This window comes from Perissodus microlepis, chromosome 23 (assembly GCF_051167445.1).
Source record: "Perissodus microlepis isolate ML-2025 ecotype Zambia chromosome 23, ASM5116744v1, whole genome shotgun sequence".
Lineage (NCBI taxonomy): Eukaryota > Metazoa > Chordata > Actinopteri > Cichliformes > Cichlidae > Perissodus > Perissodus microlepis.
The window spans coordinates 2,242,892-2,258,618 of record NC_140482.1 but is presented as its reverse complement, the minus strand read 5'-3'; the positions used below and the strand labels follow the sequence as shown (position 1 = coordinate 2,258,618).

At 41.0% G+C, this 15,727-nt stretch overlaps 1 protein-coding gene across 5 annotated transcripts in view; it reads left to right on the top strand.

Moving 5' to 3' along the window:
* Positions 1 to 14,796, top strand: part of LOC146360715 (diacylglycerol kinase zeta-like) — a 76,744-nt gene extending 61,948 nt beyond the window's left edge. For all 5 annotated transcript variants that reach the window (XM_084920424.1, XM_084920423.1, XM_084920426.1 and 2 more), the window contains 8 exons: positions 1,259 to 1,348; positions 2,398 to 2,454; positions 5,072 to 5,121; positions 7,874 to 7,914; positions 8,158 to 8,278; positions 8,586 to 8,622; positions 8,966 to 9,065; positions 11,979 to 14,796. In XM_084920424.1, the coding sequence (XP_084776550.1) occupies positions 1,259 to 1,348; positions 2,398 to 2,454; positions 5,072 to 5,121; positions 7,874 to 7,914; positions 8,158 to 8,278; positions 8,586 to 8,622; positions 8,966 to 9,065; positions 11,979 to 12,095 (613 nt within the window). In that variant the 3' untranslated portion in view covers positions 12,096 to 14,796. The remainder of the gene's footprint in view (positions 1 to 1,258; positions 1,349 to 2,397; positions 2,455 to 5,071; positions 5,122 to 7,873; positions 7,915 to 8,157; positions 8,279 to 8,585; positions 8,623 to 8,965; positions 9,066 to 11,978) is intronic.
* The last annotated feature ends 931 nt before the right edge of the window (positions 14,797 to 15,727 follow it).

Genomic DNA, 15,727 nt, shown 5'->3' with positions numbered 1-15,727 from the left:
CCAAATGTAACCTAAGAAATCAAAGACCCAGCGCCCTGACAGGTGTAGTTTAAATACCTGGGGTCAAACACCCAAAGCAACAGATGGTTGCACAAGAGGTGGAGAAAAGAGTGCAGACAGGGTGGAGTGCATGGAGACAAGTGTTTGTTCTGCAAAGATAGCTGCAAGAGTGAAAAGGAAGGTGATCGTGAGACCTGCTATGGGTTATGGGTCAGAGACTCTGGTGCTGACAAAGAAAGGAGGCAAGTCCTGCCAAGTTTATCTGGAAATACCGTTTCCCCACTTAAAGGCAGCTGCTGTTTGAAATTCATAAAACATAAGATACTGCAGCTGAAAAAGAGGAGGTGCAACCTGATGGAGAAGCAAACCATCAGGAATCTGCTGCATCAATGAACAGTCACTTAAAAGTCCTCTTACTCACACTTCTGTGCTTAAACTGATTCCTGCTTGGATACCACTGATGGATATCGTGCCATCATACTGGTGTTAACAGTGAGGTAGAGTCCAAACAATGTTAACACATCACAACAATGTGTTTTTAAGGCAGGCTGAGAGTTTTTGCAGATACAGTAACATGATGCTGCTCCCACCTCAGAGAACGGGTATTACACAGATGACCACAAAGGTTTGCTTTTCAGGAAAATGGGAACAATGGTAGAGCAACCACCACAACCACATCAGTGCTGGGATAAAGCACTATGTGTCCTCTCTATTTTCTCTTGGTGCCATAGATTTGGGACTTTGTGAGACTCCCTCGGCTGCTACCAGTTTCATATGTTTTGAAAATTCAGAGAATTTCACATAGCGGCTGTTTCTTCTTGCTTTGCCCTAAGCTTGTCCTACTTTTACAGCCCTTAAAATGCTTTATACTTCCTTCCTCTGTTCTCTACCCATGCCTTTACCTCAATCATGCTCATTATCACACCGTTTACTTCTTTAATCACACCGACCAAAATGCTGCAGAGAGGCTGAAGATGTTTTGTTCCTCATAACGTCACTTTGAGTCTCAGATCTGTCGAAAACACGTCTGTCTCGTCACTAAGTGTAAAGTCATGACTGGTTCATCATTTCTCTCTCTGTGTCAAATATTCACAAGGATGTTGTTGAGATCTCACATGCACATGCAGGTGTTTTCATGCATACGTGAAGCTTCAGAGCTCAGTGGATCTGTGAACTGTGCCTCTTTCTTCTGTCCAGGCAACACGAAGTCCTGGCTGCATGCTCACTCTACCTTTGTTTCCTTTGTGTTCTGCTGTAGTTCTTCCCCAAGGCAGCACATGAACAGTGACAGCACAGAAGCAGAAGTTTTGACGCACAACAAAGAACCTGTGACCAGCAAACTCAGCCGGTTAGTGACTCTTAAATATGCACCGTGTTTTTTACGTGTTTTGTGTCGCAGCTCTCGTCTGTTTGGCTTCCAGCCTGCAGCTTGCTGGGCTATATTTTTAACAGTGTCTCTCTCCAGAATTAGAGATGAGGGATAGTCAGGTTAATGACCACAGAGGAATCAGTGAGGAAGAGGAGGAGGGTCTAAGCAGTGAGCAGTTCCCTTCAGCTCTGTGGCTCTTTTTATCCTCTTAAAGTTGTTTTTCTATCGATCTGGTGTTGTGTTACTGCACAGCAGAACAGCGTGGATGGTAATGTAACTGTTGAAAGCTAACCGTTGGAGGTCTAAGTCATCATCAGTGATAACCCCAAACATATCCTAACCCTAAGTTTTGACTTGGAAAAAAAAAGAAATCTTTCTGGTTCGTGTCGGTGAATGTTTTCCTCGTCCACCGACTGCCAAGACATGAAAGAACAACTGACCTATTCTGCTAGCAGCAGGTTGGGTTTATCACTGATGCTGACGTCAACCCTCAAACGTTGTGAAGCCCTGTTGGTGCATCCAGCCAACGATGCCGAGATAAACACAGACTAGTGTTGAAGATAACAGCGATGATGATCAGAGTATATGGATGTATAAATGTCTGTATCGTCTCCTCAGCTTAACCAAACTTTGCACAAACATCATCACACATACAAAGAATACGAACATCTATATTTCTTTAAATGATTTATTATAACTTCCACATGTTTGGATTTCTGTATGTATTATGTTCAGTTCATCATCTCGAAGTCTTGAAAATGTAATTTTCTTCTAAGCTTTTGTCAATAATAAAAGAATAAACACATAGAAACATGTAAAAAATAAATATGTAATAAAAATTCAAACTACTAACAAGATGCTTGAAATGAATGAAAGCGATCAGCAAACACCATTACTCCAAATATAAAAAATAAAATGCACACACATCGAAGCCGGCCGTACAGCTTTAACAGTGTTCATCTATTTACAGCAAAGAGTGTTGATTTTACTATTTAGCATCATTGAAACCTTTTAAATGTATTCTGCAGAGCGGGTTGTATCCATCGTTCCAACACAACGGCTGCGGATACCAACCAAAGGCAAAAGTAAGTATGCTTAAAAACACTTCATCAGTACACAATACCTCTACATAAACAGTTTTTTCATCAGGCTGTGAACGCCTCATAGCACACTGACTCCTTGGTTAGGACCAGATTAGCTTGGTATTGAATGATTTTATATAATTGATGTTGACACAAAGCCTCCCGAGAGTGTGTGTGTATGATGCTGTCCACAAATACACTTTATTCAGTTCAGGTCACTTTTATTTGTATAGCGCCAAATCAGAACAACTCTGAGATCAATAATACAGACAAACCCTGTCGATCATCTACAGGATATCTCTGTGTCTCTGAAGCCTGCCTCCTATATCTTTATATACGTTAGAAACTGTGTGCGATACATTTACAGTTTCTCATGTACATGTATGAGGCAGGTTTCTGATTTGGTAGCTCGGTCACAAATGGCTGTCCTCCTCTAACCCTCATGTAACTCTACTTAAGCTGCACTAGGAGACATGATGGGCACTCAGGAGTATGATGTGATTTGAGGAAGACTGTTCTTGACGGTGTGATGTGAGTTAATGTTTTGCTAATAGTTTTCATCCATTAATGATGAAACCAGTCAGTTTGAGTCAAGTCACATATCTCTGCTCATTAAAACATAATAGTACTCATTAAAGCGACAAAGTAACGTGCTCATTAAAACGTTTTTGCACTGAATAATGAGTACAGGTTTTGCACCCTAAACAGCTGTGTGAGAGATCACTTGCTGTACTTGTGATCTTAGGCTATAGTCTGTTTACACAGCACACTGGCTCTCGGTCTGGAAAAAACATTTTTGTACACGCATAAAATTGCAGTAGAGTAGTTTATTTCTGGATGAGGAAGTATAAAACGTCTTTCCTAACAGACTGGTGTAACATGTGGCATCAGTTGAAAAACATAAATTCAACTAGAAAAAGTTGCATTTCCTGCGAAAATGCAGTGTGAATGCCTCGTAGTGGAATCTGCTGAAAACAGCAGAAGAAGTAAAACTATGTGCTGAGAGGAGGTGAAGAAACTGAAGATTCTGCAGGTGAAGAAGCAGAAATTTGTACTGAAAAGAGGTTAAAAAGTTAAACTGTCTGCTGGAAGGAAATGTTGCCATGAGCAGGGTTCGAACCCGGGCCTCCTGGTGTCGAGGCTGCTGCTCAGCTCACTGAGCCAAACTGGTTCTCAGGTTCGAACCCGGGCCTCCCGCTCTGAGAACGGCTGCTCATCTCACTGAGCTAAAACATGGCTCAGCCCGGCAAACTAAACTGGTGATCACACTGATAATGTGGTCCCATTCAGCAAAATGGGCCAAAAAATCGCATAAAAAGCTTAATATCTCATAAAGTATAACAGTTATGAGCACCAAAAGATATAACAGGAATTAGCAGAAGGAGCAGAACAGTTTAAAGTTTGAATGGTGAAAACCGGCTGAAAACTGAGGGAGGAGTCAACCAGCAAAGGTCAGAGCAGCTAGAATAAGGTAGAAGAAAGAGAAACAGGATCTCAATAGTGTGAATGAGTTCGTTATTGGACTCCATTTTTAGACATTTCTTGTTAAGTCAAGTTTGGGAATCAGGCGTCATCACTGACACCACGCTGGCTGGTCCTACCCCTGAGTGCAGTCTCCAGCGCCATCCAGCTGTGTCACCTGCCAAAGGCCCTGTAACATACTGAAGGATGCTTCACCCTGGGAAGACAATGGGCGCGGTTATATCACATTCCTGCTTTGATGCTGCCTCTGGAGCTGATCCCACACTGCTTGCATCATACGACAGTTCCAGCAGAAGTGGAAGCAGTGTGGGATCAAAAGTGTCCCAGAAATAACATGGGGGTTATTTTTGAATTAAAGCTACATGAAGCTGCACAGAGCAGGTGAGGAGACGGAGGGATGGCATGTAGAGTCTGCTCAAACTTCACAGTGACTGACCTTCTGCAGACTGAACGTTTACTCTGGAAACACTGCCGGTTTGAACTGACCCACCCAATCTGTTCTTTCTTATAATTTATCCTTATTTTTTTCATATTCATATGTACTGAAAGTGTTAAACACCAAACGGCAGCAACAAGATTCCTTCACTTTCTGCCAAAGCCTCGATTTTGATTTCACTGAAAACAATGAAATTACGATGGACTATCCAGGCCAGCTGATCGCTCTCCACAAAGAGCTAACAAAGCAACTGAACTGTTTTCAGACAAAGGTTTCAAGGTTGCATTAAAGCAGATATAACCCATCCCCTGCTCTCTGACAGATGATTATTGGGATACAGCCGATTCATACCTGACTGATCAGTAACATTCAGACTGGAGGCAGAAACCACAACGCTGCTGCTAGTCTGGCTGCAGAGTCTGTGTATTTGCAGGCAGTCCGAGTCAGGCCGTGATTGTTTGGAGACACTTTTGCCTCTGACCAGGCGACTTGTGCAGTCATCTTGTGATGGTTGCATGCTCAGACTCTTGGTAATGAAATTGTTGCCATAACTACTTGAAAAAGATTCAGTGCAGCCACTGATGTTTCCTGGCTGAAAACAGGTTGCTGTGCTGTTTTTACTACAGTGTGACTGAACCATGAAAGAACACAGTAGTTATTTTGAACAGGCGATCAGCGTGTTTGGTGTCATTGTTTCTCCAGATGGGAAAAGAGCCAAAAGATGAGCGAAACAGAAAAGGAGAGACAAAAAGGTAATGCACGCCACACACACACACACACAGTATCGAGGGCTTAACTTGTAGGACCTGACTGAATGATATCTGATTTCTTCATTCAAACATTTCGCTCCACACAGAGCTGAACGTGTACCTGACAAGTCTGTGTGAAAGACAGAGAAGAGACTCAAGAAAGACTCTTTTCTTCTCTGACACATTTCCTCCGACTCGCTCTGCCTGCACTCGTTCTAGCATGCTGGGAGTCATACGGTGGCAGCCGTGGCTTCCTCTTCTGTCAGCACCTCTGTGCTTTTGTTTCTTTGGGATGTTGCATGTTTTCACTTGGTTTGGCAGCAGGTTTGTGTTTTAGATGAATACGACCCAGTTGTTGCTGTCAGTTATTAAAGTCATCATTAATAACAATAATAACTGCTAATACAGGAGTGTTATTCATGAAAATTGCCAGTTGAGAGTGAGCTGCTGCATAAGGACACATTCATATTTCCACTGGTCACATGTGTTTTAAAATGGACTGATTCTTATTCTGCACTCAGAGCACTTTATACAACACGCCACATTCAGCCACACAAGCACCGTCTTCTACGTTTTAAGTGCTTCTAGCTAACATTCACACACTGTGGATGGACGCATCACAGAGGGGGTCGTGCTCATGCAGACTGAGGGAGCCAGGGATCGAACCACCAACCTTCTAATCGACCTCCTGACCTACAGCTACGCCGCTATACCTACTGAATTGCCAGAAATTTGGATATCATGTATCCCATTGTTTGTGGTATTTTTACATCAACCATATGCTCAGCATCTGCTTCAGAAAAAACAGAGGCAACAAAAGTCTGTACAAATTGTGTATTTCCAAAAACACCTGAAGAAGAACGTCACTCTGAATTTGGTCGGACAAAAGGTCAGGAAGAGGATTTACTGTAAAAAGACTGGACTGAAATAAAAATCACTCATTACTCACGTTCAATAATGGAAAAATAATGTATCCCAACAGTTATTCTACAAATAAGTTCTCTTTCATGAGCCACAGCGGGCCATGTGATTAAAAAGAATGATGTTGTGGGGTTAGGAACACTTCCACATCCAACCCACTGTCGCTGTTCATAGTTCAGCCAGAAATACAAAAATCCACTTACTGTAAACAAAGGCAGGAAATCCCACCGTCTTCACGGGGAAGAGTGTGACTCTGCTCTGTAGTCTGACGATTCCAAATTTGTCACAACTCCTCTGTGATTAAGAGTGAAACCATCCGGCTTAACGAGGAAGCCTTTACTTGTTTTAGTATTTCAATGGCAAATCACATCCTGCACAATGCCAGTGCACTGTGGCAGTGTTCCTGTTGTCTGACTGTGTGGTACAAGAAGAAGAAGCAAAGATTATTCAAATGAAGTAACACAAAGCCAGGTGTGGGACTGTGGTGGAAAAGCCTTAAACATACATGTGTGAAAACACAGGGAATCCCAGCACTCTGCAAAAATGTCCCAGTTTTTTACTCTGAAATGAACACATTTAGTTTAATGTGATACAAAACAGTAACCATCAGTGAATATGACTCTATGGCTGCTGCAGACTGTAAAACATTAGTTTCAGGTGCAGCGCTGTGTGTATGATTGTGAGTGGACACGCAGGATGTTCAACATGTGAGGCTCGGCTTGTGTCCTGTTTTCGTTCCGTTTGTTTTAATGAAATGTGACTCCAGGCTTTCTTTCTTGCGTACATGCATACATCTGCTTTCATCCACACGCACAGACGCAGCTCCCATAAGGGTCAGACAGGCTGACTGCATCAAACTGAAGAGTTCAATGGACCAAGTGACGTGTGCGAGTGTTTGTGTGTTTGTGTGTCCTCTTTCTACCTTTTCTCCTTTCTTGTGTCGTAAGACTGAATCTTATTTTCTCTGGTTTACTTAATTCTTTCCCTCGGCTAAATTCATTTAATTCACAGTGTGTGTTTGGTTTTGTTGTGTGTGTGTGTGCGACTGTGTGTGTTGTTTTTGATTTGTCTTACAGCTACAAACGCTCTTAGAGGTTTTTGAAGTCTGCTCGCTTTCTCTCCCCCTCCTTTCACTCACTCTTTGCACCCCTCTCTCTCTTTCTGTCTCACTCTCTCATATGCACACACACACACACACACACACACACACACACACACACACACACACACACACACCCTAAGCCTAACATAACTGGATTAGGACTCAGCTACTAAAGAGAGAGGGAGTGAAAGCAAGTATTGAGGTCAACCTAATAAACATTCATCTCATATCTCGGCTTAGACAGACACACACCAACCAACTGTTTCACCCAGTAACAACACTATGAACAGTTTTCATGGGGATGTTCAATATAATGATGATCCTTTGTGGCGTTATCTAATCATTCAGCTACTGCACTGTAGCCACAGAGTGGCTGATCCCTGTTTGCTTCATAATTTCCATTAGAACATAAAATGCCAGCTATCACTACAAACATGACTCAGTAAATATACCAATTATCCATGTAATAAATATACAAAATAATTATTGTGTCACAGCACTGAAGCTGTTGTTTGTGATGAGCTGTAATGCTGTTCAGGTGTTTCTAATATTCTGACCCTCGTGGATGTAATACTCAGTAATTTACTGCCTGTACATGTTTTTTTACTTGTTTCTGTAAATGTCCAAAGAAGTGGACACGATGATATGATGTTTGGTTGTTTATGCAGATGCTTTCTGTAACGTGACAATGAAACTGTGATTTTGTTTTTGCATTCTCTCTCTGTCTCGTAGAAATGTTAATGGATTGTGTGAAGAACAAGGACTTGAAGAAGGTAAGTACTGATAAGTGTTTGCATATTTATTTATTTGTCCGTAGCTAACTTAAGGAAGTTGCATGGAAACACGTTCCTCTTAGACACCTCTCACACCTTTCGCATCCTTTCCATGTGTTAACAGCTAACAGTAGGATTAACATCTCATTGTGATGCATTTAGACTTTAATTACAAATTTAGTTTGTCATCGTGTTAAAAAAGCCTTTCTGTTAACGTTTATCTCGCCTGTATATCACCTGCAGCTGCAGGAGCTGCACCTGAGGGGAGCCGACCTCACGGTCCTGGACCAGTCAGGGTGGAGCTTGCTACACCATGCTGTTAGTACAGGAAGCAAGGACATGGTGCGCTACATCCTTGACAATGGTAACAGAAAAGCATCGAGTGGAGATGAAGATCTAGTATTTACAGTAATGAAAAACATGCTGGTGTAGTTCTGTTAGGCTGTGGCAGAGCTCCATCCATCCATCCGTTCATCTTTTTCTATTTGTCAAGTCGGTGGGATGACCTCACAGGGCTATGACTGTGAAAATACTGCTACCACTGTTGCTGATAATAAGATGATACTGCAAAGCACAATGTGCAGAAATTCTAACTGAAGGTTAAAAAACCAGTTTGCATAGTTGGATGAACCTTGTGTCTCTACAGTCACTCCTCCTTCTCTGTTTTCCAGCACCAAGTGAGCTGATTGATGTCACTGAAAAACTACAGTAAGTATGTGAAACATTTAGATGTTACAGTAGGAACAAATAACTTGAGGGGATTTGTTTTGGGCTGCGTGTTAACACTAGTCTTAGAATAATAACGAGGTTTGTGTGTTCTCTGTCTGCAATAAACTGACTGTATTCAAGCTTTGATGGTGATGCCAATGAGCTCTGGTCTCTTTCTGTTGCCTGGCATTCCAACAAGTGTAGAAAACATTAAAGAGAATAAACATAAAAGCCAAACAGAATCAGTTGGGTGCCTCTTCATCAGCTGTGTTTCACTCCCAGCATACATGAAATACAGCTCGCTCTCTTCTTTTCTCTCTGGTGCTGCATCACGGACCACCAGTGGGGAAACGGTTCTTCATCAGGCTGCGTCGCTGTGTCACAGGACTATCTGTCATTATCTGGTCGAAGCAGGAGCCTCACTCATGAAAACAGACCTGCTGGTAGGTTCAGTAGTATTTACAGTACTCCACGACTCTGTTAAACAAAAAGGAAACGCCCTCCTTCTTTGTCAGTGTCAAATTGCTTTTTATATTTGCAGACTGACTCCTGATTCATGTAGCTCACGATGACAGACCTACATACAAACAGTATTTTTGCCATCGTTACTGGATATACTGAGTATCACCGATGGCTGGCTGGAAAATGGAGATGTCCAAAAGTTACTTGACGATGTTTCTGTCACAGAGATAAAATTAGTGGGTTGTAGATTTCCCCATAAAGACGTATACTGACACAGTCTGCTCTTCTGAGTAAATAAGTGACTCACCCCTGTCTTAAGCTTTAGTCATGACTAAAGCTTAGGAGAGGTCGGGTGATGCAAGACAGTGCTGAAGCACACAGGTGAATGTACAACGAAGTGGTTTAAAAGGAAGAAAACTGCATGTTGTGACCAATCTGTGCAGAAATCCTTTCAAAGCTTCACACACATTTTGTTCCATTTTGTCTTTCTCAGCCCCGGAGTATGTCGAGTCTTCTTTACTTTAATCGTCTCAGCGAAGAAGCACAATCCACACAGCTAGAATTTGCCTTTTCAGAGAATAAAGCATCAACACAAATGTGTAGTGAACAACACGTATGTGGAGAACATATGTCTGAAACACTCGCTCAGGAAGCATTACAGAGGGGAGCTGATGAACGACTGCACATTTTGGTGAATGCAGTGCAAAAATAGCACTATTGCAGTGGCTTTAGCACATGTTTGTGTTCTGGTCTCAAATATGTTTCTTTTTTAGTTTTTCTGTGGAGGTTTTAACTGCATAGAAAAAGCTCTTAACTCACTGGACTCAGCAATGACCTAGATACTGAGGGGAGGAGAGGGGGGAGGATGTAGAGAGAGAGAGAGAAAACAAGAGAAGTTTTAACATTCACCATAAAGTACTTTGTTTCATCTTAAAATGTCTCTGCACTTGGACTCTCTCCTGCTTGGCTCTCGCTCTTCCTGGAGCGTAAACCCTACCCGTGGCTTTACCACTGTTATGGTTGCGGTTAGGACTGGGCGATACATCGAGTTTTTAAATATATCGATAACTTTTTATATGAGATGTGGCAATATCGTTTATATCAATATAGTCTATGTTACGTTATAATTATACTTGTGGAGCCGCAAGTTTGCCTCTCTTTCGTCCACTTTTGTCTCCACGCTGCGTTACTCTGCCTCGCCTCTCCCCCTCCCCCATCGCTTCACCTGCAGGCAACGACAAGACGGACACGGCAGCTATCACAGAGGAGCTGCTCGGCAAAAAGAAAACATTTGAAGATTATTATTTTAGTGCTGCAGCGTTACTCTCGTTAAAATGACGTTAACGCCGTAACTGCATTAACCCGACAAATCTCCGTTAACGAGTTACCGCAGGTCGCCCCGTGCGTGGGGCTGCGCGGCCGTGCAGGTAGCACTACCAGTATCTTCACCATTTACAACAGCGCCAAAAGTGCAAAATGAAGAGTGTGTGAAACTGTGTGCTGCATCCCAGACCGTCTCCCAGCATCCTGCCCCGAAACAAACCACCTTACAAAACTCGTAACCTCACAATAAAAACCTTTCATTTTCTCAAAAATCATCAGTGCGCCTTATGCATGACTTCTGGTTGTGCTTACTGACTGCAAACTGATTTTATGTACACGGCGCTCAGCAATCTGTCAAAAATGTTTTGGTACAACTTTGCTAAGCTACGAGGCCGCACCGCTTGATGGATTGTTGGAGCATTACGGCTACCGTAGTCAGGAGCCTCGCGGAGTGATGCGTACTCTGCTTCACTGTGTGTGTATAAGGACCATAAATGGCACCTGTAAGAGACACGGTTACAAAGAGGATTTCAAACTCCAGGCTGTCAGTCACGCAGTAGAACAGAGCAGCTGCTTGTTATTACCCATATGGAAAAGATATTTATAAATCTTATAAAGTTTGTATCTGTCTTGTGTGAAACTTGTATGAAAAGCATATAAGAGTGAAAACAGATATAAGATCCCTTGAAAAATTATATAATGAAACTTGTATGTTTTGGATACTTACTAAAACAGTGTATGAAAGTAATGAGAAAGTGGCCACTTTCATGAGTAAATCATATAAGTTTTTACTATTTCTTTTCCATATGGGTACGCTCAGCGTCTGTTAGTTTACATTTTGACTGCACGATTGTGAGCTTTTTGTTATGCACAAAAACAACATTGTTTTCTTTTATTTATGGAGCGTTATTATTTAATAAATGCTGATCATTTATATAATTTTTGCACGTACATCTGCGCTGCATGTTAATAAAAGTGTGTGTGTGAGATCTGGGACACAGCTTTGACTAAGAACTCTCTTTTTGTTCTTACTTGGCTTTAAAATAATATTGAGATATATATCGTATATCACCATCCAGCTAAAGATCGAGATATGAATTTTGGGCCACATCGCCCAGTCCTAGTTGCGGTCATGTTTTTTTTCCATATATTGTAATTAAGTAAATAGATTTATGTCCCAACAACATGAACCACCCACACTGTAAAGCAGCTTCTATCCTCAGATAGCTTCTTTGGTTTTTAGTGCACTGCTGAGTCTTGATTGGTGAGCTGGTTGCTCTGTGTTGGGCCGCCTCCGACACAGGGAAGCAAGGACGCAAATGAGAAACGTTCCTAAACAGTTTTGTTTTCTGCTTTTACATTTCTTTGTATGCAATGCAACATTTCAGAAACTGGGAGGAACCTGTACAGTGAAGGCAGCATTACTGAGCAGCATTAAACACACAGTTTTGTTTGTTTGTTTTGATCATGTAAACAGTTTAATGCAAACAAAGTTTAGTGGGCTAACACAAAGCTCTTTGTCATACAAAAATAATCATTTTTTAATGTAATGCTGCGCGTCTCTTCTTCAGGGTGATACTCCTAAGAACAGGGCGGAGAAGGCTGAAGATGCTGAACTGGCAGCGTACCTGGAGAACAGACAGCATTACCAGATGATACAGAGAGAGGATCAGGAGACAGCTGTCTAAAATATTTGAACTCTCCTTGAACTGGACATGGATGAAGGTTTTGTCTCCTTCCTCATATTGACCAGACAGAACGTGTTTAATGCCTTTGTGCGAGTTGAACTGGACACAGGTTCCAGTTTACTGCTGACAGCCCTCAAAAACAGGTTGAGAGTGAAGCTGTGCCAAACGTGGTTTAAATAGCAGGGCTGGCGTTAACTGCGGTGAAGCTACGCACATTTTCAGAAGTTTATTAAGTCGTTTTGATAGTTTGATGTTAAATAGCTTAGTGAGAATAATAATATTGATTTAGAAATCTTGTGAAATTCTCTGACTTGGAACATCGGTTTGGGGAATTGGGGCTTTGAAGACTCATGTTCATATGGTAATGATTTTACTTTATTTCTTATGATTATTAAATACACAACAAACACAAAACCTAAAACTGTCAGAAACTACAGACACTGTATGTGTATAGATCATAGATCATACAGGATGCAGACTGGAGCTAGACTGATAATTAAAAAGTTAAGTGTCCTGCTGACGTGTTCAAGGCCAAAGTTCTTTGTAGTAAAATACACATGTGACTAATAAACATCCGAATCACTAGCTGGATAAAAACCACACACACTTTGTCACATATTGTGACCTGATGGTAAACAGGATACAAAGCATGAAGAAATTAAACATTTTCCAATGTCGAATTCTTTCATTTTTTTAATTCATTTGAATTTGAATATTGAAAGACACAGAAAACTTTTACATCTACCAAATTCACAAATGTGTGTTAGGACGACACGTTCAACATGTCCAACATCCTCCGCTTTAACATTTATTGAATGTCCAACAAGGACACTGAGAGCAGAGCAGCCTCGACCTTGCAGGGCTGGATACTGGTGAAAAGAAGAGTTGGTCAAAACCACAAGTGTTCATCCTCTTGGGACCATGAATACCTCTAGTTCATTTTATGAAGGTTATTGGCATCATCAGTATAAATGCTGTTAGATTAATACTTGAACTAAGCCTTAAAATATTTTCCAGTTCTGTGCTTTTGTTTCATAAATGATGTGTTCATAGAGGTTTTACTAATAATACCATTTGTAGCCAGAAAACTCAAACTGATGGCACTGCCCTCGTGATTCCTCTTGAATAATTTCAGCACAAATAACCACATATTTCAGCAGAAGAGATCCGAATGTATTGAATGAACGTAACAGTGGATTGGCAGACGCATGTTGCCGCTGTAGTAGGTGGAACAGGAAGTGCTGTGAGTGTCACAGACGTCAGTACCCCAACAGAACCTGCAGGAAACCACCAATGAGTCGAGGTTTTACTGGAGACACAGTCCTTTCCAGGTTTAACGCACAGAACTGACCTGTGTTGTTTGCACATTGTCACCACTGCTGTGATCTTGATTTGGTAGAACACACAACACTGACTGTTATTATAAGACATGGATCATAAGGCCCTAAATATTTAACACATCTAGAATTAAAGCCTTCGTGTCTTTGATCATTCCTGTTAATAAAGTTGATTCACCACAAGCATGTCTGCCAAAACCATTGACTGAAAAAATTGTGATTAGAGCGGTTTTTCATTCAGTGACTGTGGGGGAGGTGTTATATTAAAGTATAATAATGTCAAATTAGATCAAATCGATTTAAGTTAAACAAATCTAATTAGATATAACAGATGGAGCAATTAAGAAACATATTTTGGAATATTTACATCAGTAAAATTGATTTCATCAGCGGTTTGCGACTGCAAATGAAGATGTAGCTCATCGAGAGCTTCCTTAGTTTCATCTTTATTATTTTTTCTGTGTATTTTAAAAGGCAGTAACTATTAGGCCGCTCCCCTAACAAAGAAAAGAATGTGTTGTTTTTAAATATGTTTTAAATGAATGAGTAATTACACGTTGGCACAATGATGCAGTAGTCAGCACTGGAAGAGCAACAGCATAGAGATCAAGGAAATTCGTGTTTTTTGTTATGTATGAAGACAAAAGATCAAAATTTGAAATGACTCTAAACATGGTGAGGACATCTACAAGCAACAGAATAAACATGTTACCACTCATTACATGGCTCTTTGATTGATTTTAGTTTTAGACTTTCCAGGAATACTAAAATATTTGAAGAGGAAACAGGAACAATTACAAAATAAAGTTTTTCACACTGCTTTGACATGAAGTAAATATGATGTGAAGAAACCTGTCTATTTTAATGTTAGTTTCCTTTTGGGGGGGATTTCAGTGACTTTGTCAAAGTGTATTATAGAGTTTACTGTACAAAGTTTAGACCCGAGCGCAGCACCTACTGAATCCTTTCAAACCAAAAGTCTGTGCCCAAGTTTACGGACTTTTTTGTTTTGCCTGTAACTTTCAGCATTTGAGCTTTTTTGATGTCTTAAGGTTGCTTTGCGTTGGAATTCTTGTGATGTAAAGTTAGGATTTGTTTTTCAATCATCTGTTGCCAATGTTGTTTTTTTTTCAAGGGAATTCTTTGTTGAAACATTTGTATGAAATAGTTTAAATCGCAATTATCAACAGTGTGTTTTTATCTTTCATTATCTCCACATTTACTAATTGGTTTTAACTCCAGTTTGTTTTTGAGAGGAATGTAAAGAATAAAACAAAGAGGAGGTAGTTTGTTTTTTCATGGTGTCTTTTGCTTTTTATGCATGTAAAAGTACACCAAAAAAGCCATTAAAGTTTTTCAATTTCTTCCTGCTCACGAGTGATTATATTTACACAAAAATATTTCATATTCAAACAGCAGATTGCGAATGCCTTGAAGCTGTGGACTGACACAAATGTATTGTTTGTTGCCAAGTTTAATGGCCTCTCCACATGCTTTCTAACTCTACCATTGCTCCTACGATCTGATTTTCAGAAGCTAGGATAGAAGGATGCGCTCTGCCAGGTGAATACAAATGCAGTCCCTGCATGCCAGCCTGCTCATGTGATACCCGACTCTCTGATGCAGAGATATTATTTATTTTGTGAAGGAGTCAAACTCATTCAGTTTGTAAGCACACAATAATTCAAATATCTGAAAGATTCACTAGAAATTTGATTTGCATTGTTTCTGGTTTCAGCTGTTATGGACTGGAGATGTCAGAGTCCAGTAAGCAACAAGTCAACTTTCTCTTTTTTACCAGTTTCCCCAGTTGCTGTTACTGAAGTCACCGTTACATACACAACATTAAATAAACAGAAAAGGGTGCAAACAAAACAAACAAAACCAGATTGCATGTCCATTTCACACTGGACACTGTGGACCAGCGTGTCGATTACATGCTTTGCTGTGATATCGTTTAACAGGAGTTGTCAAATGTTAATCCTGGCAACCCCAGCGTGGGGGTCTGATTACCACAGAAACCACTGTTGTTGACCCTCCATGTCTTTCAGAGCTCCTCTCTCAGAATGTTCTAGAGCTCCCTCTTCCTCACTCAGTATAGCTACAGCTATCACTACGGCCGTTGTCTTCCGCTTGTGCAGCGCTTCTATGTCTGGTTGGTTTGTAAATGGCCTGTATTTGTACAGCGCTTTTCTAGTCCCTAAGGACCCCAAAGCGCTTTGCACAACCAGTCATCCACCCATTCACACATCTACCCATGCCATCACCATTCACACTGGTGATGGCAGCTACATT